This window comes from Bombus bifarius, unplaced genomic scaffold (genome assembly GCF_011952205.1).
Source record: "Bombus bifarius isolate JDL3187 unplaced genomic scaffold, Bbif_JDL3187 scf7180000007979, whole genome shotgun sequence".
In the NCBI taxonomy this organism is placed as follows: Eukaryota; Metazoa; Arthropoda; class Insecta; order Hymenoptera; family Apidae; genus Bombus; species Bombus bifarius.
Window position 1 is genome coordinate 604,650 of NW_022884364.1, and position 24,273 is coordinate 628,922.

Genomic DNA, 24,273 nt, shown 5'->3' on the forward strand with positions numbered 1-24,273 from the left:
AGAAACCGATTAACATTTACTGCGCGTTAGTAACGATAGTAGTGACTGACTAAACTATAATAATCGATTAAATAAGCTTCTGGAACGACGGAATATATGATTTTCGGGAAGCTTATTTAATCGTTAGAAAACCTTATACGTCGCAGCGGCTTTCGTCCTTTTATAGAAAATACGGAAAAATAATAAGGATTGTTCATTCAAAAGGTAAGTAAAATAAAATAATAAAACTGATACAAAATTATAAAGAAAAATATCATAGAATATAAGATGACGTTCGAACCTAACGAAGGCGTAATTTTTATCACTGAACATTAATCGAACCGCAGGCATAAATTACTGTTATTTCAAGGAATTTCAATTTTTCCTACGCAAACTGTAACATTTCAGCAAAACTAATTTCTAGTTTCCGATTGGCAAGTTTATATTGAAATGCTGGCGATGTTTTGTTCCTCGATTTACGTAACACTTTCGACGCAAAACGACATAGAACGAGACGAAAAGCTAATTTTTATGTACGGACGATTAGTCGAGATTACACAAACGCAAGTATCCATGGAAGAGTTGTGTGGTCGTGACTCGGGTTGACTTGTTTATCGCGATCAGGAGCTGAAAAGTCAAGTTATTCACGAACAGCAAGTCAAGAGTGGGGAAAGTGGCGCCCAGTTGGACACCAGTGTATCAAACCGATCGCGATATACACTTGGTTAATTATTAGTGGCGCAATATGCAAGCATACGTCTGTGCAAATCACTCTCTACTTTCTTGATCGTTGGTTTTCTCTGTTCGTTCTTTCGTTTCATCTGATTCGAAGATCAAATCCTTAATATTAATAGTGATTGATAATCTCGTTGTAATGCAAACCGCTACCAAACGTCATTAAATATTCACGTAAGCTATCACTCATAAGAATCTGAACCCTTTCATCGATTTCATGGTTGTATACAGGTGCCATTAGAACGTAAACGATAAATCGTAAATTTAAATCGTTCGTTAAAAGTCACGATGAAATTATTTCTGAGCCCAAATAAATAACGTTTGATAAATTGATAACTTGGTATAGTTTACGAGTCATAGTACAAATAGTAAATACATAAAACGAGTTTTGTTCGTAATAGATAAGTAAAAGAGCTTGCTCATTTTAATTGCTTGACCTTCGTTCGGAATGCAGATTATTAAAATTCTGACCTATACGAAAAGTTTTTAGCTATAACCACAGTTATTAGGGTTATTACTTGTTCAGGATTGACATCGCTGTGTCTAACAAACTAACGTAACAAAATCTACTGAAAATAAAAGATCGCATTAATCGTTATTAGAGTATTGCTTTGACAAAAGTTGATAAGAATCGTTTTGATTGTGTTTCCTTTGATCGAGAGGTTCAGCAGTAAAGCGTACTTAAACACATTTTTCATAAATATACAGAATCCTTACTTGTACAACAAACATAATTTGAAAATATACAGATTTTTGTATCAGAAGCTAACACCCACGATCTCTCCAAATTAAAGACTTTTTTTTCTTGTACCGCTCTGCCTCCGAGCCACCCATTGCTTCCATCGTTCCAATCAAAATACAGGAATCTACAACATAGATTCCATCGCAATACGGAACCCGTCACGAAGATATTAAGTCGTCCCATAAGTTCCGCCTTGTTCTGTCGAACCTATGGAACGACCTAATACTATTAAAAACGAAGGTGGAGTCGTAAGTTGGCACGTGTCAGAGATTAAAGCGCAACAAGAGGCTCTACCCTTAAGTCGGCTGAAAAAGCGACGAGATTACGAGGAACCGTCGCTTCTGTCTATCCGATAGCGTAGGTCGAGCCTCGCTGATGATGAACCACGCTCGTCCCTCGCGTAAATCCTTGGTAGCTGTTCGGGATGCATGTGGGTGCCACGAACAGACGATCCGACCTTTGTATGTGTGACCGCGTTTCCTTGTGTGTACGCCAATGCGAGGGAGTTCTCGAAGGCGGTCTTTAGTCGGTCTTTAGTTTCGAGTAAGCATCCGTCGAAGATAGAGGACCCTCCTCGATTTATCCTAGCGACGGGTTTCCTCTTCCGGCTTAACTCTTTGCTCTCTCGATCCTTGTCTCTCGATCCTTGCCATTCGGACCGCGTTCCTCTCTTCACCCTTGCTTGGACCCTCCTATCGATCTCCTCTAATCGCTATTCACGCGATCAAAATTTATTCATGCCACTATACGACTTAATTGCCAATTCTCCGGCAACGTTAGAGCTTCGATAAATTTTGTACGAAAATCGTATCGTACAGTGGGTTTCTTCGATCGTTTGGATAAAGGAAGAGCGTTTGTGTTATACAATTGGTTGGTTGCTTCGAAATATCAAATTAAATTGGAAATTGAAAACGACAAGTTACTTAATTAGTGGGATACATAGATACACAAAGGAGCTGTTTGTTCGTGCTTTGATTTTTGAAGGAACGAACTCATGAAAATTCTAGCCCACGTGCGGTCCAATCAGTGCGATGAACGCTTGAAAAGCAAAATTGTGTTTCCTACGGTTTTGTGACTGTTCTTTTTACGATGTGAACAAATTACCGTCGTGTATCTTTGTTTTGCTCTTGTTGAGTCGAATTTTTAATGGCTGGTTTGATGATCAGAAACTTAGAGTTTGACGATGGATCATGAGAAAACGCGAACGTTAAAGTGCCGACGGTAATTAACGAAGGAGTGGAAGTTTTATTAGTGCGAAACGAGAGTTTTCTTTTGAAAAGCAGGGGTGGTTTCCTGCCATTTTGGTTCCTGCACCCGCGATGGAGCGGCGAAGAATGCCAAGAAGAAGAGGCCTTTCCTCAGCGGAAATTCGAGCCGGTGAGTTTATTGTTTGTCACTGATTTTTACGTATACTGTTATTTAAAAAGTATTAAGATTTGAATAGCGAAAAGTTCTTAATCAACACAGAATCTAAAATTATTCATAGTAAAATGGAATTATATACATAGCACGTGTAGGTTTTATTACATTAGAATTAGTCTTAACAATAAAAAATTATTTTAACGTAATGTATCTCTTAGATAAAAAACGACAGCTCATCGCGTTTACTTGCCACATTTTACTGTATCGTTTATGCGTAACGAAAGATCACATAAATTTGTATTTTTATCCCTTCAAGAGCTAGTTTTACCTCTTTTCTTCCAAACCAATAAATAATATTGCACATTACGCGTCAAATTGATATTTAACAACTTTTTAGATAAAACTGTGATGTATCTACGTTTCAAAATTTAATGCATTCCCTATCACTGTCGAAATACGATACGAAATAATATTACAAAACACTTTTCGGTTTATTTTACAAAAACGTTATAAATAATATAACGTAATGCCGTCGTACATGTTTATTACGTTAATGGAACAAAAAAAAAAAGACGAATATACTCTGTAACAGACTATACATTGCGCAAATAAGATAATTTCTTGTATTATCGCGATTAAATACAAAAGTAAGCATTAAAAGATTAGAAGATTGAAACAAAGGACAACATTTTAGCTTTGTAAACGTAATTTATATTTTCTTCGGATAATTAACGTAATTAACTAACAAATAACTACTTACTGTTAATAATTAGCTACTATTAATGCACTAATGCCATACTTGCATCTATCATGCTTGCCACAAGCAATAGCTATAAAGCAACTAAAATTCTGATTTATCAAGGGTTAGCTGCAATCGGTACGACCTAATAATAATCTTCAAAAGTGTCTGCACGATCTGAACTTCGTGAAGGTTCATTTAAAATGAATAAAATTTAAATTATGCCTTGCCGTTACAAGAATCGTGGCCATTAATCTGATGAATCGAGAAACAGGCCCGCGTTGTGTGGCGTTTTGTTAAAAAGATCACGAAAAATGAGACGAGTAAAGATGAAACACGTATTCATCCAATGTGGGAATATAACGTTCAGATAATTGTTACAAACATGATAAGCGAGAATATAAATCTTTATAAATTAAAAACACCAGAAATTCCTTGGATGATTCACCGTTAATCGATATTTGCTTCAAAATATTTGGATAAAATAGGAAAAGTAAATAAAGACAGGATTTACCGAACGAATGACAATATTCAACACTTTCGTAATCTTCTTTAGTTCAAACTATCTTCTCTCGTCACTTATTATCGCATCGCACAATTATTTCTTCCTGAATACTTTATAATTTTCTAAGTCTCGGGGAAAAGAACGTCATTGCTTGTCGGCCTTCTATTTTATCACGATATTTTCCTCGTTATTCTCCATTTCATTCTTAAATATTAAATATTAAATATGATATTCTTTTCATAATTCTCTGTTACCAATTACATTAACAATATTACCAATCGTATATTTACGTGAAAAGTGTAGAGATATATCTCGATTAAATAGAACGTAAATGTATTTATTCTCTACCAACCTAATGCTCATACCTTTGAAAGGTAAAGTTAGGTGCTACAGTTATGTACAAAGGCATCAATTTGAGCACTACAGATAATTATTACTAAGGAACAAGCACTGCTCTGGTTACTTTTCACGAGTTCATTTAACTCAATTCTACTTTGCGTATCCTCGTTATTTTAAAACATGGAAACTGTCTTCCACTAAACCTGCACATATTGTTGAAAGTTACGAGTTAAGAATTTATATTAAGAATTAAGAAGTTAACAATTTCTGTATTCAATTCTATTTGATAAAAAAAAAAAAAAAAAAAAAAACAGAACTATGCAGAAATTCCTCTGAGCGTATACTCCATAAATACGTTAGAAACAAGATAGGTTCAAGTACGAGTCAAAATGTCGAGAAGATAAAGCCGGTTAGTCGTATCTTTATTGGAACAAATGTCAACTGGCCCAGAGAAATGGAAAAAGCGTACATAAAAACTAATCCTATACTTCTTCCTTCAACTTATCTTTAATATCGACATATTCGACCTTCCGATAACGCTAACCCAAGATGATAACCACGTGCGCAGCATCCAAATGCTCGAGTAACAATGAAGAAGCTTTTCTAGTAGAAATCTAAACAAACATAGAATTTTTTTATATTAATTTCATGATATTCATATTACCACGGACAAGTGTTTAGTATTAATATATTCGCGTCGGGAGACGTGAATCGACGTCTAGTGTTTTTCAAGCGTTGCCGACGGCGGACGAAAAACGACGTTTTTTATTTTTTCAAGCGTCGCCAGATTTCCATTTACATATTTACCTCGAAACATTTTGCGCGAGATGAGACGACGCGCGCGGCATCATATCGACGTCAAAGTGTTAAAGGAAAGTTTAAACTCTGTGAATAATGTTGGAAATTAAATAAATTTCGCTGAATGTTTTCTGATATACTAATCTCAATATACTAAATTACATATTATTTGCTCGTGACATAACTTAGATTCTAACAAAGTAAAAGGCATCCTTAAGGTAACATAGGAATTGTAAGATAGAAATTTCCACAACGAGTAGAATAATTTCCATGCTCTTTTCCATTTAGAAAACAATAGTGTCTGATTTAAAGAAAACATCTCAGGTAGCAACTAGATCCAAAACAATATCTATCGTATTAGATAAAAGGAGACTTTGTCGAGTAGTGAGCCCATTGTTCGCTTGGCATTGTATTGCGAACAGATAATACTGATGAATGATGACATGGACGACGAAAAGGAAAGCGGTTTGCTCATCGTCATGTTAATCCTCTGAGTCTGTCGTAACTCATCTCGTTATATTTTTTCAATTTTGCACGAATGTTTCTGAATGGACACGTTGTGACACATGGATAAACTTATAAACATTAGAAGGAAATTCTACGAAATTAGAATTGTATGAAAATTCAAAACGATATTTCGTTCCCTATAAAATTTCTCGAATTCTCAATAATTTAATCTTAGTTAATATATTAAAACAATCGTATCAATTTTATATTAGGAAACACGTTAAACGAGTCCAATTTACTTGTCTCGCTTTTATATTTTTTAGGAAACTTGATAACCGAGCTACTTTCGTCGATTTCCTGAGTATATCGCGAACAATCCCGTTTTATGACAGACGATTCGGTTTGCGAATCGTACGTTTCGGGGGATAAACCACCCGCACACATAATGCCTCTATTGTAATCTCTGGCCTAAAGCTCAGATTTGCAAATAAACATGACTGGATATGTATATCTACGTTGAATGCTCCTCAGTTTCCAAAAGCAGCGAAACCATAGTGAAAATTGTAGTAGCACAAAACAAATCGTAGCTCCTAGCAAATAATCGTCAGCTACTCATTGTTCACGCAATTGGAAAGGAATGCGGAGAAATATAAAAAGGTTTATAAAGTTAGCAATTTTCTTGATCTTCCACTTCGTCGACTTTTTAATCATTCGCGCTTTACTTAAAGAACTAACGTTGAGCTTCAGAAACGAAAATATTTATCAAAGGAGTTTTGTAGACATATTCACAATTTATGTTTATATTGTTATAAATCAACTGAATTATTTTATGTTTGAATATCGCTCCTCCACAAAAATTAAATGAGACACGCGATATAGAAGCAAGACAGTTTCAAAATATGCTTGTACTTATACAACTAGTAATTATTTAACATAGTTGGACGCGGACCTGATATAAAAATGGTGGTAAGGATGATTCCCTCGCAACTTTGCGTCGAAGTATGCACGATATCGCGGGTCATTCGTTCACCCATCGACAGCTTCCACGTAGCACGAGTAACGACAAAGTGCATAGGTCATGAATGATGTAGGTAATATCATATAGTTGAAAGGCTAAACAATATTCCTGTTCGTCGAAATAAAAGTAATCGTTCGATTTCGAACTTGGAAATTCTATATCTATAAACGACTTACGCATTTCCGCGTGTCTATCCGATAAACAGACGTCTCTTACATTTCGTGGAATTGCAGCTTACTGGGACGCTCATTGTCAGTTGCGTTAATTTCTAATCTATATTACTCGCAGTTGAACTTCCATCGTATTTTTTCCTTTAGAATTTATCGTACGATTTGTAAAGGAAAATATAACGGCAACAAAGCAAATAGATCTTTCATACGTGTCAGAGAAATTCAAATTTAGGGAATAATTTTTCTTTCTTGGTTATTTACAGTTTATGGTAATATTTTCGAGGAAACTTCGAACCTAAATTGAACGATTTAACGATATTATTAAAATCACATTGTTAATAAATTTTTAATCAAATCGGATGATCACTAGGCTGCAAACAGTATCAAAATGATCTTCCAAATGTCTTCGTTCTCGAATATAGCAACTACACAAAATTAAGTAAAAACATTGAAATTAAAAATATTTTCAAGTAAAATAACTATACGTCGATAAATGGCGTCTTTAAAAAGATATCTTTAGACGTTCTCGTATAAAGGAATAAAGTACTTACGTTGAGCTTGAGCAATTTCGATAGAATTCGATATTTTCAAAAATACTTGACATAAAAATTCTCAGACGATTCGAGCGAACGTGCGTAGACAACTAACTCCAAAATGTCCCTAGACATAAAGTAACTACATATCAATTGCTGTAATTGGTCAAGTCCATCCGCGTCGAGAACACTACGGTCTGTTTCGACGCAACGTCTCATACATCTGATTTACCCTAAGTGAGCCGTCATTTTTCTGGAAAATTAAAATGTAGGAACATTTTGTAGAAATCGAGCGATCTCGTAAATACGGCAATTCTCGTAGAGATGCATAGGAAGGGAAGGAATACGGGGCGATAATAGGTACACATAGCGAGACTCGTTGTCGGAGAGCGCTGACCGCAGAGATAACGCTTTGACCCGTTACAAGCTTCAAGCACGAAATGAATGCCTTCACTGTCTCTTCCAAGTCGGACCCAATCCAAATATGTAGCCCTTTTTCTTACCAGCTCGCCCTTTATTAACCGTTACCACCGTTCTCCTGTAAATTCGACTGCTCTACCTTAAACCGCCAACTACTTCGGCACTTTTGATATGAGTAGAGTGTGCCGACTCCTGGCTTTCTTCTTGTTCTTTCTAAGAAGTTTTGCCGCTTCAAACTCACTTTGGAACGAGATTCGTATCAATTTGAAATTAACACGAAGTAATTAAAAGAGCAGAATATTGGTACCAATATTTTTTTTAAACATCTTGCATAAGTTTTAAGGGAAACATAAATTGTTAAAACATAGTTATGCTATAAGTTGCGTTTCTATCCCATACAGGCTTTAACCCTCTTACTCCTACTGACTTTGGGCTATATTATATAATTTCTTTAAAGAGTTGCAAGAACATTTTAGAAGTGGAAATCTTTGCCTTAATATATTATAATAGGAATTGGAATAGAACCAAGGTACAGTAACTTTTCGTAGAAAACCAAAAGTGCGTTCTAATACATTTCTTTGTTTCGTTCGTCGCTCGACCTAATCATAGCTGGACGAGAGTTAATTAACATTCTTTCATCTCATAACACACACGGTAACACATTCGATAATCCTCTACTTTTCATGATGTACGCTCATTCTCAGATATTTTGTTCAAGGCTATTTTTATGTACTCGTAAACTCACTGAGTACAGCTACTGTAAACTGACAAAATTGCGATAACGTGTAAATATTGTTTCAGAACTATCAGCAACCACCGAGTCCACTCAACAATCGGAAGTAATACTGCCTATCAATGGGAATGCCGTGATCACGGGATGCAAAGACCGGCCTCAAATTTGTGGAAAGGAAGCAGCTTGTCGTAGCTTCACAGACAATACGTCGAAGTGCGTTTGTCCGCACGACTTGTCACCACCTACGACGGACTTAAAGTGTCCAAATCGCCTAATAGGTCAGAGTCAAGTAGCATCTGTTCGTATTTTTCTTTAAGTAACATTTTTACTTCGATATATTTCTTTAATCTTCTGGCAAGTCGATCGTTGTATACTTATACCACAATATACTTTAGAAAATACACGCGAGCACGTGTACGGTATGGAAAATGATGCATGAAACTATTCGTCCCTGAACGTTTACGACCTAAAGTGGGAAAAGATGTTAAAGCGTGCTGTTTCTAAAAAAAGATCAGAGTCACCTTGACTTTCCGCTATGGAATTATATTTTTCTTTCTTAATCTTGTTAGAGAAGTTAAAATAAATCATTCCAGTTTGAATTCTAAACCAAATTTATATCTATTACTTCCGTCCCGGCGTTGAAGCGACTTTATGCGCAAATTACTTTTCTTAAGAAAAAAATCTGAATTTTGTATTTGTTAAAACGCTTGTTCAAATTTCGCTCGTTACGAGTTATTTTTCATCGAATTAATTTTCTTGCAACAAAAAATTTAGTACACGTAAACGAAGGTGACTTCATCCTTTAAGCAAAAAAAAAAGATAGCTTTATCAATTTTTGACAAATACTAAAGAAACGATCTTTCTACAAATATCATTATTAATTACTTTTTCTAGTTCCCCTAACACCTCGACCTATACCCAATATAATACCCCCAAATGGTAATTCTACCAACAGCACTACCGCACTTCCAGAAGCTGAACAGGTAATTACTCCAAATTACTGATTCAATTATTATTCGTCAACCTTTAAATATTCGTACAATCGCCTGCAAACATAGTTTGTAGTATTTTCATACTGTTCAACAGGTAGAGCGAGCGAGACTAAGGGTACCTGAAATAGTAGGAATCGCCGTAGCTTTCGTCGCGGTATTAGCAATATTGTTGAGTATAGTCTATTGCGTGAAGAAAAGGAGTTATAACGTGAAGTCACAGAGGAATTCCCTGGATGTACGTCAATCAAATAATAATATTGCAGTGCCTCCTAAAAACTAACGTAACATTTAAAACACTGTTATTTAAAACGTTGGATAACAGAATATTCTCGGTTGGTTCAAACAAAATTTTGATATCTAATGTAATATTATAACTTGAGTACAATAAATACAATGATATTGAGTACAATAACATTTTTGAGTATATTAATATATTTCCTGGAGAGTCATACAATAACTCCATACATTTTTTAATTTGGAAGGAAATATAATGATAAAATATTTTTATACCGAGGTCATCGGTTTTTTTTCTCTAGGAGCAAATATAACGTAATGTTCATTTATACTATTTTTTGCTCCATTTTATTCATACATATTTTTACATTATTGCTTATTTCCTTTTTCTTCTACGTTTGAAATATTCGAAACATTTGATTTTAGACATTCAAAGAATATTAATGGCGTTTAAAGATAAGGATATAAAGTACAATACTTTTAATTAACGTAACTGATTGTTTGACCACATTTCATTAAATGCAATCTTATACAAGCTTATCTTAATGTACAGAGAAATAAGCTAATGAAACTTAATAATGGCTGATTGGGACATTCTTAATTATCTTCATTATATTGAATTTACACCTTAAAAACGGGCAAGGAAAAACATAATTTCTCATCACGGTTTTAATTACAATTTCCTCCATATATCGGTATAGTTGTATTTATTGTTAATAAAAATAATAACACGAATAACAAACGGATCACATCGAAATAATTATAAACTCAGAACAGATTGGATTTTTAATCTGATCTAATTTCCTTTAATTCCTACTGTATGCTAGTGACAAAATTAACTTCTCTCCTATTAGATTTGCAAATATAAAATGTAAAAAATATTTTACTGGTTAAAAAATTGTTATGAAAATATGCTTGCATATGTTCTCTTCAGGGAACACCGATGAATCTGAAAAAGGGATTGCTGCTAGCGAATAAGTACACACCTAATCCACAGTATTTCAGTTGCGCCTCGCCAGAAGTGCCGATTCTGCAACGTGAATCTCTTGTATTTTTAGAAGATATCGGCGAGGGTTGTTTTGGCAAAGTGTATAAAGGTTTTTATCATTTTCATATATATCATTATTTCATATATTTCATTATCATATATATACTATCAAAGCATCGTGAGAACGTCTTGTGATTTATTTTTCACGAATATTATAGCAATAATTGACGTACTAACGAAGGTTTCATTTTTCATAGGAGAATCATGTGTCGGAGACTCGAAAGAGATCGTCGCGATAAAAGTTTTAAAAGAAAGTGCCTCCCGCGAAGCGGAAGAAGACTTCATGCGAGAAGTCGACATTATGTCTACGTTTGGACACAGAAATATTTTATCACTGAAAGGTGTAGTACTTCGGGAAGGTAATAACAGCCCGTGGATGGTTTTCGAATACATGCCTTACGGAGATCTAGCTGAAGTTTTGCGATCGAATTCTCGACAATTTAGTAGGACGACGAAACCCGGCCTGCAACCCTTAACTCAGGTAAATCTTATTAAAAAGACTGACCTTCTTCATTGTATCGAAGTTCTTTTCTCCTTATTTTCACCGACACTATACCATTACTTGTTTCAGGAGTCTTTACATTGGATAACTATTCAGATTGCAGCTGGTATGACTTATTTATCCGGTCAAAGATTCGTCCATCGAGATTTAGCGTGCAGAAATTGTCTGGTTGGTTCTGATCTCGTTGTTAAGATAGCAGATTTTGGAATGTCCCGGGATGTGTATACTTGCGATTACTATAAGGTAATAAAAATATTGCTAAATAATTTACTATAAGTTCAATGATTTATTAAAATAGGAATTTTTTATTCTCCTTAGATAGGAGGCTCCAGACTTCTACCTGTTCGCTGGATGTCACCAGAAAGCGTAATGTACGGACGCTTCACGCTGGAAAGTGACGTATGGAGTTTTGGGGTGGTTCTATGGGAAGTCTACTCTTTTGGCAAGCAGCCATATTACGGACATAATAACGAAGAAGTAAGTAAAACTATTTTGTCAGTTGCCAGAGTAAACAACAGTTTACTAAATATTTATCGTACAAAAAATACCTGAATTTACGAAATCATTTCATTTCATTCGTTCAAGCACGTTACCTTGTACCTGTCGCGCCATTGCTCTTTCTTACTACTTGTTTGCTACTGCACCACTTATAAGTAGTTTTAGACCTTCAAGTTTAAGGCTAAATGCAATTTAACGCGAACAGACTCGAACTCAAGCGACACGATATAACATTCCCTTCTTATTTTCCTCCAATTTCTACGATCTATCATATTTTATTAAACATTCGTCCAGGTGGTGAAGTTAATTTTCCAAGGAATAATGCTTATACCTCCGGAAGGATGTCCGCCATTTGTTTGCCAGCTAATGCGAGAATGCTGGAAAACGGATCCTAAGGACAGAATCAAATTTTCGGAGATATTAGAAAGACTGGAGAAAGCTAAAGGTAAATCTATTCAACAAGACACGTTGCCAAGGCCACCTCAAGGACCGGTCACTATTCGTACGCCAGACGTGTTGGATCCTGATGGCTATTTATTGCCAGCACCGACTAAACCACACGAATATTTACAAACTTTACCAGCTTTGTCTGATTGACAAGAGATTTAACACGCGAGTACTTTGACACGCGATAATTTATAAATTTCAATCAAAAATGAAAACTCAAAAATAATGTCTGAAGCTCATTGTAATACTCTTGAAAGCCATTGCTTATTTTATAACTGTTCCTATTGCGGTTTCAGAAACTTGATTCCATTTATTCAATCGTACAAAAAAAGATAATTCTACAAGCTTTTAAAGCTAATAGCCTTTAAACTTTGTATAAATACCATACCAGTAAAAACATCGGTAAGCGTAATTAGTTAAAATGTGATCCTTCAGTCCGAAACAATTCAGTCTGATAAAAACTAGAATAAAAATAATAAGAGGAAGATGCATTCATTGCTGAACAATTTGATGTACATATCTCCAATACTCTTTTAGGTAGATATGTATAGTTTTCTGAGGCGACATGCAAGAATTTGAATTTGAATTTGAATTTGAATTTGAATTTACAAGAAATACTCTTTTACATTAGATTATTTTTATAAATATGAACCATGGCCCTTTGTATTAACTTCTTCCTTTCGATATTTGTCTTTTATAGCGTCCGGATTGAAAGACTGATGTAAATCGATTTTGAGAATACTACTAAATACATTTCTCTTTATCTTAATAGATGAGATCGATGGATATTCGTTTGAATAAAAATTGTTAAAAACGAAAATGATAAGATACGAAGAAAATTATCACTTACGATGTTATTTAATTTTTCGTACCTTTTATACCTATACTTTTTTGTATGTAATCAAGAAATACCAATGATATCAGGGAAATTGTGAAAGTTCGATATGCCGAACCTTCATTGTCCAGGAAATAGTATTAATATTTTGTAATGTTAGGGAACTGTAACATACTTTTAATAATTTATTATTAATTACGATTACGATAATTATTTACGCGCTCGTATATCTAATTTCTTTTCTAACCTCACATCCCATCTACATATTTGATAATTTTGCGTTGCGATTTGTATAAAATGTTGTAGTATCGTGTAAAGAGACACGAATGAGAGACATTTTAAATATATTGTTGTTTTTAGTGTACGAATCATTGTATTAAATCATAATGTTTTTATTAAAGTCTATAGTGTACATTTATTAATTAAAATATAAGTACTATAACCTATTTCATTTAGTACGCGGAACAAACACTACACGCTACAAACTATAGCATTCAAATAATTACTTCTTCTATGATGTACTTAAAAATTGTGCTTATTTTAATATTTCAAGCTCGCGCCAAGAGATTAAAATAGTTCAGACGATTCCAAAAGAAGAAATATTGTTGCTGTGATACGATAGTATTTTGTTTGCAAAAGATAATCGATCGGATTCGAGAAAGAGAAGAGAGAAATTTGCAGTGTTTAGTTTCGTTCTGCGTTCTATAGACGATTATAAACGCTACTTTCGAATCGAACATGTACGACGATTGCATATTTCTTTCGTTGCGATTTCCGCAAAAACTATGGCGTATAGTGAACGAATGCAAAAGTGGTGCCATTCGTTGGAGCCTTAATGGTAATACGATTCTTCTTGATTACAAGAAATTTCAAGAACAGTATCTCGACGCGGGTAATTCCATCTTCAAAACGAAAAACATTACGAGCTTTATCAGGCAGCTGAATCTGTACGGCTTCCGGAAAGTGACGTCACATAATAGAGATCCAATTTGTAATTCTCACAATCCGGACGTTCATGAATTTTTGCATGAAAATTTTCGTACTGGAAGGCCCGATCTCTTGTCAAGAGTATACAGGAAAACTGCCGGAAAAATGAGACACTGTCGACGGCTTAATGCAAAATGTGCCGTGGAACAGAATTTTTTAAGCAAGGACTCCGATCATGTATCGCGTTTACACATGTGCCGGGTAAATAAAAATAGGAAATACTTTGTTTTCCTTGATAAATTAAATTAATTGAAAAATGATTCTTCTTCTTTTTTTTCTTCAGTGACAAAAATAATATTGGCATCAACTAGCTTTCCTTATAAAATCCTGTATAAATTACATGTAAAAAGCATGACTTTTATAGAATTTTTTTGTAAAATGTTTCTTTCAAGTTTGAAGTTCAAATACATATGCATATTCTATATCCTATCCTAAATCCTCTTAAAAATTTTATGTCTAAGATATACCTATTTAATAAGATTTTAATAAAAATTGAAACTTGTGTAATTTTCTTTAAATAAATTAATTTAAAAATCATTATTTTGAAAGAAGATATTTTTAATCAACTACCCTAAAATCTTGGCTATATTCAACAGAAAAAATTACAAAAAATTGTAATTGTAATTTTTGTATTTCACAAGATTTTGATTGTTTCCAGTTGGCGTTAACGAAAGCGCTAGAACAAATATCGCGAGAATACCAGCAAAAGCAAAATCGTATATTAAAAGATGAAAGTACTTTAAATTCCCCTGAAAAAGGTAGTGTAATCTAAGTCTTTATGAATCAAACATATTTATTTATTTATTTCATTGTTTGTATATTTATTTAATTGCTCCGCGGCTCACTTGAAAACATCCTTAAATTTAATAGTGTTGAAAAATATCATTAAAAGAAATTTGTTAACCAGTATAAAATACAGAATTTCTATTAAAAATTAATCTTAACATAATAAAATTTCAGTATTGAATAGTTTATATACGCCACAAAACCATGAACCCACCTATAGATTGGATTACAAAAAATTCGGTACCAATTTCTTCAAAAAAGGATAACTCAAATGACACACAACTTGCTTCCAGTGTTTATGTCGTGGACAAATTTTTCTAAAACTATTAATTAAATATCCAAGGAAAAATATATTATTTTATACGTTATTTGAGCTTTCTGCATTATCAGTATTATTATAATATTTAAGTATTCATAGGATAATTGCCATTTAGAAAATAAATAATATGTAAAATAACATTTTCCATTAAATATGTAATTATAAAATGTAAACTTCAAAATATAATATCTTTATATTAAACGTACAATTTATTTGTTAATAACAGAATTTATTTTTTAATATTTTTACAAACATTTCTTCTTAGGCTATGTATCACTACTTGTTGTAGGTTGATCAGTTATATGTTTCTTTTGTTGCATTTTATGTCTATTTAAAAAACTTTTGAAGGACTCTGCTTCCTTTCTTTCTTCTTCATCTTCTTCGTTTTTAAATGGATTTTCCACACCTTCTTCATCTTCACTTGATTCATTACCAGCGTGTTTTAAATATATATCTGAAATTTCTCTTCCACTATTAACTGTTGTTATTAATGGCATATTTTCTCCTGTAGCTTCCTGAGTTGCTCTTTCAAGTTGTTCTTTCTCTGCCTTTTGTCGCTGAGCATCTCGTTTAATCTTCATTCTCTTCCAAGCTTTCTTATATTCTCTTTAACGGAAAATTTACTTTTTGCATTTCATAACATATTGTATAAATATTATATTAATTAATGATATTAATAATAATATTTTTTATAAATACTATTGATATATGAACTTCATTTACCTTTCATATTCTTCTTCTGCATCTTTAATAAGTTCAAGAAACTTAGTAATACCAGCTCCTGTTGCAGCAGAAACTCCACAGCTACGTAAATGACAATAAAATTCATCAAGTGTAAGAGCCATACTACGTGTTAAGTTACTAATATAACTCGTTTCTGAATCCAAAGCTTCCTGGAATGCTTCAAAATCTTGCATCCAGTCTACTGCATAACTATGTTCGATGATATCAATCTTAAAACATATATACATAGAATTATATCATTAGATTAATTACTAGATAACACAATAATATTAGGTACTTTAACAATTACCTTATTCATAGCAACAATAAATGGTAATTTAGTTTTATAAAGTATAGAACATGCATAAAGCATGTTAGACATGAATGTTACAGGATTAACGCTTCTTACAGTATCTAATATATACACTATAATCGTTGGAAATTCAGATGCTAAAGCTTCTGTTATGATTGTCCCACTTGCTGACCATGTAAAAACTTCTATTTGCCCAGGAGTATCCAAAATTACATATTCATGCTCTTTGCCTCCTTTATCAATAAGTTCTATAACTTGATCAAATTTTGTAGAAAAAAGATTTAGGGCAGTAACAATACCACCATTTGGTCCTAAACTATACTGTTTCATCACTTCCTTATAATTGACAGTATCTCTAATATCTAAAACATTAAGAATTTATTAAAACATATTTGTAATGAAAAAACAGTAATAATATAATATATTACCTATGTTAGCAGGATAAGGAACTTCTCTACATGCAGGATCTAAATTTATTACATAAGGTTTTCCTGTTTTGTATAATACTGAAACAAGTCTTTGTACAAATGTGGTTTTGCCAGACCCAGCCATTCCAAGGATGATGATACATGTTGGTTTCTTCTCCTTCTTACTTATTTGAGCAGATACATCAGATTGAGTAGAAATATTTCCGTCAGCAGATTCAGAAATATCCATAGATTCAGACATATTGAATTTCGTAAATATTTTTGAAAACTTATTATTGAATAATTAAAGAATATCAAATCTGCATATTTATATTGTAGCAAATTAATCTAAAAGAAATCATTTCAATAATTCGTATTTGATAACCTAACTGAAATTTTGTAAACACAATGTAACTCACATATTAATTTTTATACTAATATAAATTACAAGTGAATTATAAAGTTCTTTTAATAAACTTTTTAATCATAGCTCAATGTATAAAAAGAGTTTTCAAATTTCCTTCAGAATACTTTACTCTGTTAAAAACAAACATAAACAGAGTTAAATCTTTATGCACGTATGATGATAGAATGTCAACTACGTTTTGTCCTATCGTTCTATACAAAATGCGCATGTGCAAATACTATTTTCATAGAAATAACTAAAGATGACTTACAGATACTTTGCAAAGCTTGTGGTAATCACATACTTAGTAATATCATACATTGAGACATAATTCGTAGATTTAAAAGTGATTTGAAATTCTTAGCAAAACGATATATAGATAAAATTAAAAAAATATGTTAAATAATACTTGAAATTTTAAGAATGGATTGTTGTAACATTTTTTTATTAAATATTGAATATAACATAATATTGCCTTACTAATTAAGCGTGCGAGTGGGGACTAAATCTTGTTAATTAACAAGGAGTTTCCACGGTATGATTTTGAATCAACTAACAGAAAAATCGTCCTGTATAATAATATAATATGATATAACTGTTTATTTTTAAAAAATAATATTTGTACGTATGTTTAGAACAATTATTCGTAATTGTTATCAATTACACAAAACATTAATTCAAATTTATTTCTTAATATTACGTCTATGTAATACAAAAATCTCTATACAATATTAAAATATTTGTACGTGTATTTAGAACAATTATTCGTAATTGTTATCAATTACACAATACATTAATTCAAATTTATTTCTTAATATTACGTCTATGTAATACAAAAATCTCTATACAATAATTATATAGAATGTACATATTAATTTTTCAACAGGTTTAGATAACTTTAGATCTTTCTTAAATTAGGTTTGAGCAACAAAATTCTGTATCTGCTTGCATAATTATGTTGTCTTAAAGTGATCATCTGTAAAAGTAGTATAAATATGTCCTTCACTTGTAAGAAAGTCAATTATCTCATCAACTGTTGATAACATATTCTTTGGCACACGGTTCTTGAGAGTCTTTCTTTCTATTCCATTTTCGCTATCATTTTCTGCTTGAATGACCCTATAGACTATAGTTTGTTCTTTAGTCAACCCAAGGTTATCATCTAGCATAGGGACATCAGAACTTTTATCTTCATTATTAGAAGTCTTTTGAATCTTTAATGTTACATAGGTCACTTCCAATAAATGATTAGTTAATTCATTCAAGGTAGTCAAAGGCCAAATCTTTAAAATTAATATATGTTTGATTTCAGTTTGTTCTCTTATGTATCCAAATACTCGTACATAGGTATTTAAATTAATTATTGATTCTGACTTTCCCACTGTCAACCATTGGAAACATGTAATATGACCTGTAATTAATCAATTAATATATTAATTTTATCATATTTCTTCAAAAATTTATTTAATCTAATAAATAAGAAATAATTATATACTAACATAAAAAATTATATTAATAATAACAATTTATCTCTAGAATTACATAAATTTCAAAATATTCCTGTTTGATACCTGTTTCATCTTCAATTTCATATGTCACTTTTGTGCTACTCTTCTCTATATGGTGTATAATTCCTACAAGAGTAATAATACTACCTTCCAAATTGTCATTAAGTTGTGTTAACTGTTGAATCATAACAGGAATTATTTTCTTGATTCTTTTACCAGTTTTTTTATTTCCGTCACTTTGATCCTGACTATCATTCAAAAATCCTCCTGATGCACTCACAATAGTACTGTCCAGGTTAGACCACATTGTCAATACGTAGTACAGAGTAAATTATTACGAAAAAATTTTTGTTACAACACGTGGTATAAATATTATATGAAATCTAATTCAATAATATATGAAATATATGTTTTCAAACTTAAACTGCGTGTTTGCCGATTGGCAAGTTCAAACACATTAATGAATACTGAATGTTGTTGCATGCTCATAGAGTGCTTAATGTCATAGACACAGGCATATATTTACACACATACTTACCGTTTAATATAAGATATATAACTGAAGATAAAACGACTGATAAGAAATTAACTTATATGAAAGATAAATCGAAAATATATATAGAATATACAATATAGAAACTCTCCCTACAGAAACAGATCCTTCACAAAATTGTACCAATCTGACAATAATCTTATCAATATGAGTAACAGCCAATATAGCCTTTTAAAATATATAAATATAATTTCTTAATACACACATCTTTATTATAGTTTGCTAATATATTAATGACTAATAATTTTATAATGTTCTTGTTTAAACAAAAATATCTCTGATTTAGATAAAGACAATTAATGTCTAGATATAATTAATTAAGATCTATATTAGCTGATATTAGCTAATTAAAATCACTTAAATATATAAATAAATACAATTTTTTTCGTTTCATATAAAGTTATCCAATTTATTAATTTCATACAGCTCAATCAAGTAATTACTTAAATTACATGATTAACAAGTAATAAATTTATTCATATACAATGGAAGAAGCAAAATACAAATAAAAAACTTTGATATTAGGGAAAAACTATTTTACTCTAGAGTAACATCTTTTTAAATTAGTTAATTTCAACTTTATGATATTTTTCACATATAAGAATTTATACACACCTCTATGTAAACACGTAATTAATATATATAAGTTAAAAATTTATATGAAAATAATAAACAATTGCATTTTAATTTCAATAACTTCTAAAACAATAAAAAAATTATACACCAATTTTTAAATGATTATAAATAAAGATAATGGTAACCAATTAGAAAACACTTCAATATTCTGTTATCCAAGGATAACAGAATTTAAATTTAACCAAGTTTTATTAATTTAATGTTTTTTTGTCAAATATACTGTTTACTTATTTTAAAAATACATAATTTACATAAGACGGCAGTGTATTCCACATCAACATGAATATATCAAAATTTGTGCTGATGAAATATTTCTAAATTAATAATTCTTTATGAATTTAGTGCGAAATTAAAACAATTTGAAGAGTTGATTTCCAATAAACAATTCAGTCGATATTTATAATTGATTAAGTCTAATAACTATGTACACAATAAATGAACTGGTTTTAGAAATCAATGAATAGCTGGATGGATATTCTTTGTACAAGAATTTTCTTACAATTTCAGCTTTTTAAACTGCTTAGAAGTTTTAGTGTACTTTGAACTCGAGATTTTAATGATCTGCAACTTTGTCCTAAACTATCTTGACCATATTTAATTATTATAGCACACAAATCTTCTTCGTCGTTACTCAGCCCAGTATGTAACTGGTATTTTTCAAATTCTGTTAGTACCGAATCTAAATTTTGAATCCTCTCTTCAAGTACCATTACTATTTCTTTCCAACTCTATAACACAGTAAACAAACAAATGAAAACATTGCTTAAATTAGAGTAAACAGCTAATATCAATTCATTCGATTAACTTACATGATCATTATCATTTAATGAAATAGATGTTATTTGTTTATTACATTTTTTCTTATTCTTCTTTTGCGAAGTCTTAGGTTGTAATTGTGTTGCACGCAGAGTACATATGGCACTAATAATTGCGAGAGTTTCGCTACACGTTGACGCTCTCAGTAAAAAATGCTTGAAAGACATTGGAATTCTCTTCTCAGGGATATCTATTGTCTGGAGGCATGGTGAAACTCGCAACATCTGAATACATTCAAAATCAGGATAACGTGACTGAGCAAGCGATTCTGCAAGTCGGGCGATTGTCTTCAATTGTTCGGAGTAATGAGCTTCGCATAACCTTTCGACTGCATCCATAGGAACTAACATTTTACATGATCTATTCTTTCTCCCCTCTAATTCAAATTTTTGAAGAATCGAAGGAATTTGTTCATTATCCAGCTGTTTCAGTTCATTAGAAAATCGAATAAGAAGAGAGGAACTGTCAGGTGCTATACATGCTGCTAAAATTTTTAATATTAAATCTCGCACTGCTAGTAATCTTAACATACATATGCGTGTTTCTTCTTGCATTCTAATATCCTCTCCGTTTTCCGTAAGAGGTTCCCATCCAGGAACAACCTGTTTAAGTAAAGAATTGCATCAATTCTTTTAAATTTTAAGTTTTCTTTTTTAATATGTTATGGATATAGGATTACCTCCAAATCACGATTATCTCGTAAAGAATTCAATCGAACAGAATCCTCGATTAGTTGTATATCCATATTATCTAAAGCAGAAATTAAAGATGTGGAACTACTGCACCAACCTAATTCCAAAAGCATCTTATCTACAGTAGTCATAACAAAGTGAAAAGAATTTTCCAAACGTTCTTTTAACTCCACAAATTCTTGAATCTTTACAAAACTTCCGTATTTATAGGCAAACGTTAAATGATCTGCGCTCTAATCACATATTATAATTGAATTAGATAGAATTTTACTTATTGATTAAAAGAATTTTATAATATATAAATACATACATCTTTGTAATTTGCAATAAAAAATTTAGTAGTATGATCTAAAGTTATGGTAGCTAATGTAAGATGGCCAAGTGGAGCAAGTAATGGTGCATGTAAATAACCCAATGAATCTAACTGAATATGTTTAACATCCAACAATGTAAAAACATGATCAGCTGCACCTACTAGTCCTGCTTCCAAATAAATTCGTATTAGTAGAATTTTTATATAAAAATTAGCCGGACTTGATAATAAACCACGTTCTAATAATTCCATTGCCCTATAAATATATATTATTATTTTTATTAGATACTAAATTTTTTCCATAAATACTTTTTTTACTTAAAAATATAAAATAATTACCTATAAAGATACGCTGCATCATTTGTATTGCACCATAATTCATGCAATAAGTGCGTTGCTAGAAGAATATAAGAATCTGCTGGACAAAAGTCTGTTGGTAATCTATCTTCGATTGGACATAATTCATTACCCTTCTTATATAATTTACATAATCGTTCTACCAATTGTTTTTGCTTATTTATATCAATATTTGGAGGATGATGAAAACCACAAATACGACGCAATTGTTCTAAATGAATGTGTCTCTGCAATTGCTTCAAATTAGTTGGGAATCCATCAGGTTTGACACCGACACTTTCTTCTATCTAAAAACATAACAGTATTCGGAATAAAATATCATACAAATGAATTGTTACTTTTATCTGAATGATACAGTTTGCTATCTTATTACTTACCATTTGAATCAACTGTTGCTTGCCCATAGGTGTTAATAAATGTAAGTATAAACGTAAATCCCCAACTACACAACTTTTTTCTCCAAATTGTGAAAAATACTGATACATTAAGTCAATTGGTTCGGTAACATTTTCAATAATTTCACCATTCTGAGTAAGCTTTAATAATTCAAATTTTGCAAGGTAAGGAGCTCTACATGTTTTCTCTAATGTGGTTATGATCTTATTAAGGAAATTTAAACATTCTTCTGGCTTTTGAAATTTAAGAGCCGCAAGAAGATAGTCTTGGTAATATGCCCAATTGTCAACACTATTTATAATACACAAGTAGTATAAAACATTAGAACATTATTACTTAAAGTTCACATACACTACATTACACTCACTTTTCACTGATGAGTTGCTTATATGCATTAACTGCTTCAGAAAAACGTTCCAATCTTAATAAAAGTGCTGCTTTGTGTTGTGAAACAGACGAAAGATGTGAAGCTAATGGCCCTGATAAAACATTTAACATTTCTTCATTTTTACCTTGAAGTTCTAATATCATTAAGTAAAGTTGCACTTCTTGTTCTGCTTCCATTTTTCCTTCTTTGATTAATTTTAATACCTAATTTTTATTAAAATAATGTAAAAGCTACCAATAAAACAATTTATACTTTGTCTTACTAGAATAATTTTACATTAATCCACAAACCATTCTTTCTGCTAAAGGTAAAGTAACTCCTTTTGCTAACTTTTCATCTGAATGTAGAGCTTGCATAACTATGCTCATCACAGCCCAGAAGTAGTAAGGATTTTTTGGTTTTAGTTTATATAAGGCAAGTGCTGTTTGTTGTTGTTTTTTATAATCTCCAAGACGAACATAGGACATAAAGAGATGTGTTAATAATTCTTCATTGCCAGGATCTACTTTAACTGCAGCTTCGTACACTTCGCTAATTTTATCAGCTGTAAATAAATTCAATACCATGTTCAGTTCTTTCAATAATTTAATATATATGTAGCAATTACAATTACCGGTATGTGTAAGAAATAATAGAATACAACTTGGACTTACGTTGGTGTCTTTCTCTATAGCAAATGCTCATGACCTGTAGAGTACAGTCCTCACAGGGAATCTCAGAACGTACTTTATCCATAATAATTTGAGATTCATTTTCTTTACCAAGTCGTAATAAAGCCAAAGCTTTGAGTACCCTAGCACATTGATTGCTTGGCTGTTTCTTAAGCACTTTATCTGCTTCTTGAAGAGCTTTCTTATTATTTCCGTTATCCAACCAATCTGAAATCCACAGTGCAAAAATGTTACATAACCTCGTTACCGGTCAAGTACTGAAAGCACGTTCTCTTATGACTTAAGAAATATAAATATTTACTCATTAATAATAATATTAACAATATACTTGCCATATATCGGACGTAAACGGCGCTCATTAACAATATTGTCCGCACGGGTCTTAGACGCCATGATATTTTTTGCAGTAATTTTAAATCAACAAACCAAAGTTTTCCTTCGTCCATGACATGTTCGTGTCATAAGGCACATTTGCATTGATTTTTTTTTACATATTGTGACTCCTTACGACTTTAAAAAAGATCAAAATTTAAAAAATAGGTATATTTTTAGATTTCAGAGATTATAATAAAGAAATAAATATTTTCAAATTCATACAAAATGTTTTTTCTCATATCAATATTAAATAAAGAACTAGAAGCAAATAATTCAATGGAACTAATTGTTTTATTAATTGTTAAATTTTATTATAAATAATTAATAATTAAAAAATAAATAAATAATTAATCCAACTTTTACTTTACAATATGATAATTATATAAAATGAAAAATTCAAGTTAAAATTCTCAAATACCATATAGAGAAAAACCACCTTTGGTATACTCAAAGATAGTAAACGTACATAATTTTATTTTGAGGACATACTCATTTTTATTTCAATTAATGACAAAAATTATGAAATTATAGTCGTCAAATCTAATATTAAA

General features: G+C 31.6%; 5 protein-coding genes across 9 annotated transcripts; 2 read left to right on the plus strand and 3 right to left on the minus strand.

The window, feature by feature from the left end:
- The first annotated feature begins 645 nt into the window (after nucleotides 1-645).
- On the plus strand, nucleotides 646-13,476 carry LOC117204629 (muscle, skeletal receptor tyrosine protein kinase-like). 3 transcript variants are annotated; one of them, XM_033442176.1, is made up of 10 exons: nucleotides 646-888; nucleotides 2,400-2,833; nucleotides 8,589-8,798; nucleotides 9,415-9,503; nucleotides 9,586-9,747; nucleotides 10,681-10,843; nucleotides 10,992-11,275; nucleotides 11,366-11,539; nucleotides 11,615-11,773; nucleotides 12,089-12,391. In XM_033442176.1, the coding sequence occupies exons 2-10, from the start codon at nucleotides 2,776-2,778 to the stop codon at nucleotides 12,389-12,391; spliced, it is 1,602 nt and encodes a 533-aa protein (XP_033298067.1). In that variant the 5' UTR covers nucleotides 646-888; nucleotides 2,400-2,775. The 3 variants fall into 3 exon arrangements, with proteins under 3 accessions (XP_033298067.1, XP_033298068.1, XP_033298069.1); XM_033442177.1 differs by lacking the exon at nucleotides 646-888 and having other exon boundaries at nucleotides 1,376-2,833; nucleotides 12,089-13,476; XM_033442178.1 differs by lacking the exon at nucleotides 646-888 and having other exon boundaries at nucleotides 1,402-2,833; nucleotides 9,607-9,747.
- A 108-nt stretch (nucleotides 13,477-13,584) lies between these two features.
- LOC117204633 (heat shock factor protein 5-like) lies at nucleotides 13,585-15,183 on the plus strand. The gene is given in 5 exon segments (XM_033442184.1): nucleotides 13,585-14,264; nucleotides 14,722-14,821; nucleotides 15,024-15,063; nucleotides 15,065-15,151; nucleotides 15,153-15,183. Coding segments are annotated over 5 exon segments (708 nt in total). The 5' UTR covers nucleotides 13,585-13,814.
- A 246-nt stretch (nucleotides 15,184-15,429) lies between these two features.
- On the minus strand, nucleotides 15,430-16,959 carry LOC117204631 (GPN-loop GTPase 1). The gene is made up of 4 exons (XM_033442179.1): nucleotides 16,633-16,959; nucleotides 16,202-16,566; nucleotides 15,892-16,121; nucleotides 15,430-15,774 (listed from the first exon to the last, which is right to left on the minus strand). Exons 1-4 carry the CDS (start codon nucleotides 16,871-16,873, stop codon nucleotides 15,435-15,437), a joined length of 1,176 nt encoding a protein of 391 aa, XP_033298070.1. The 5' UTR covers nucleotides 16,874-16,959; the 3' UTR covers nucleotides 15,430-15,434.
- A 708-nt stretch (nucleotides 16,960-17,667) lies between these two features.
- LOC117204632 (replication protein A 32 kDa subunit-like) lies at nucleotides 17,668-19,290 on the minus strand. 3 transcript variants are annotated; one of them, XM_033442183.1, is made up of 3 exons: nucleotides 19,064-19,290; nucleotides 18,589-18,812; nucleotides 17,668-18,428 (listed from the first exon to the last, which is right to left on the minus strand). In XM_033442183.1, exons 2-3 carry the CDS (start codon nucleotides 18,710-18,712, stop codon nucleotides 17,971-17,973), a joined length of 582 nt encoding a protein of 193 aa, XP_033298074.1. In that variant the 5' UTR covers nucleotides 18,713-18,812; nucleotides 19,064-19,290; the 3' UTR covers nucleotides 17,668-17,970. The 3 variants fall into 3 exon arrangements, with proteins under 3 accessions (XP_033298074.1, XP_033298073.1, XP_033298072.1); XM_033442182.1 differs by lacking the exon at nucleotides 19,064-19,290 and having other exon boundaries at nucleotides 18,673-19,032; XM_033442181.1 differs by lacking the exon at nucleotides 19,064-19,290 and having other exon boundaries at nucleotides 18,589-19,027.
- A 530-nt stretch (nucleotides 19,291-19,820) lies between these two features.
- LOC117204660 (N-alpha-acetyltransferase 25, NatB auxiliary subunit) lies at nucleotides 19,821-23,834 on the minus strand. The gene is made up of 10 exons (XM_033442269.1): nucleotides 23,680-23,834; nucleotides 23,330-23,554; nucleotides 22,967-23,220; nucleotides 22,656-22,879; nucleotides 22,270-22,579; nucleotides 21,875-22,179; nucleotides 21,533-21,791; nucleotides 21,210-21,455; nucleotides 20,524-21,132; nucleotides 19,821-20,442 (listed from the first exon to the last, which is right to left on the minus strand). Exons 1-10 carry the CDS (start codon nucleotides 23,738-23,740, stop codon nucleotides 20,218-20,220), a joined length of 2,718 nt encoding a protein of 905 aa, XP_033298160.1. The 5' UTR covers nucleotides 23,741-23,834; the 3' UTR covers nucleotides 19,821-20,217.
- Nucleotides 23,835-24,273: the final 439 nt, after the last annotated feature.

Excerpts from the sequence above, each read along its gene's own strand:
- LOC117204660 (XM_033442269.1), bottom strand. The coding sequence starts at position 23,740 with ATGGCGTCTAAGACCCGTGCGGACAATATTGTTAATGAGCGCCGTTTA. Across the intron at positions 22,180-22,269 it reads AGCAACAGTTGATTCAAATG|ATAGAAGAAAGTGTCGGTGT; the intron begins GTAAGTAATAAG and ends TTATGTTTTTAG. Across the intron at positions 21,456-21,532 it reads TTATTGCAAATTACAAAGAT|AGCGCAGATCATTTAACGTT; the intron begins GTATGTATTTAT and ends ATATGTGATTAG.
- LOC117204631 (XM_033442179.1), bottom strand. The coding sequence starts at position 16,873 with ATGTCTGAATCTATGGATATTTCTGAATCTGCTGACGGAAATATTTCT. Across the intron at positions 16,567-16,632 it reads TCCTTATCCTGCTAACATAG|ATATTAGAGATACTGTCAAT; the intron begins GTAATATATTAT and ends TTAATGTTTTAG. Across the intron at positions 15,775-15,891 it reads GCAGAAGAAGAATATGAAAG|AGAATATAAGAAAGCTTGGA; the intron begins GTAAATGAAGTT and ends TTTCCGTTAAAG.
- LOC117204629 (XM_033442176.1), top strand. The coding sequence starts at position 2,776 with ATGGAGCGGCGAAGAATGCCAAGAAGAAGAGGCCTTTCCTCAGCGGAA. Across the intron at positions 11,276-11,365 it reads GCCTGCAACCCTTAACTCAG|GAGTCTTTACATTGGATAAC; the intron begins GTAAATCTTATT and ends TACTTGTTTCAG. Across the intron at positions 11,540-11,614 it reads ATACTTGCGATTACTATAAG|ATAGGAGGCTCCAGACTTCT; the intron begins GTAATAAAAATA and ends TATTCTCCTTAG.
- LOC117204632 (XM_033442181.1), bottom strand. The coding sequence starts at position 18,832 with ATGTGGTCTAACCTGGACAGTACTATTGTGAGTGCATCAGGAGGATTT. Across the intron at positions 18,429-18,588 it reads TGAAATTGAAGATGAAACAG|GTCATATTACATGTTTCCAA; the intron begins GTATCAAACAGG and ends GATTAATTACAG.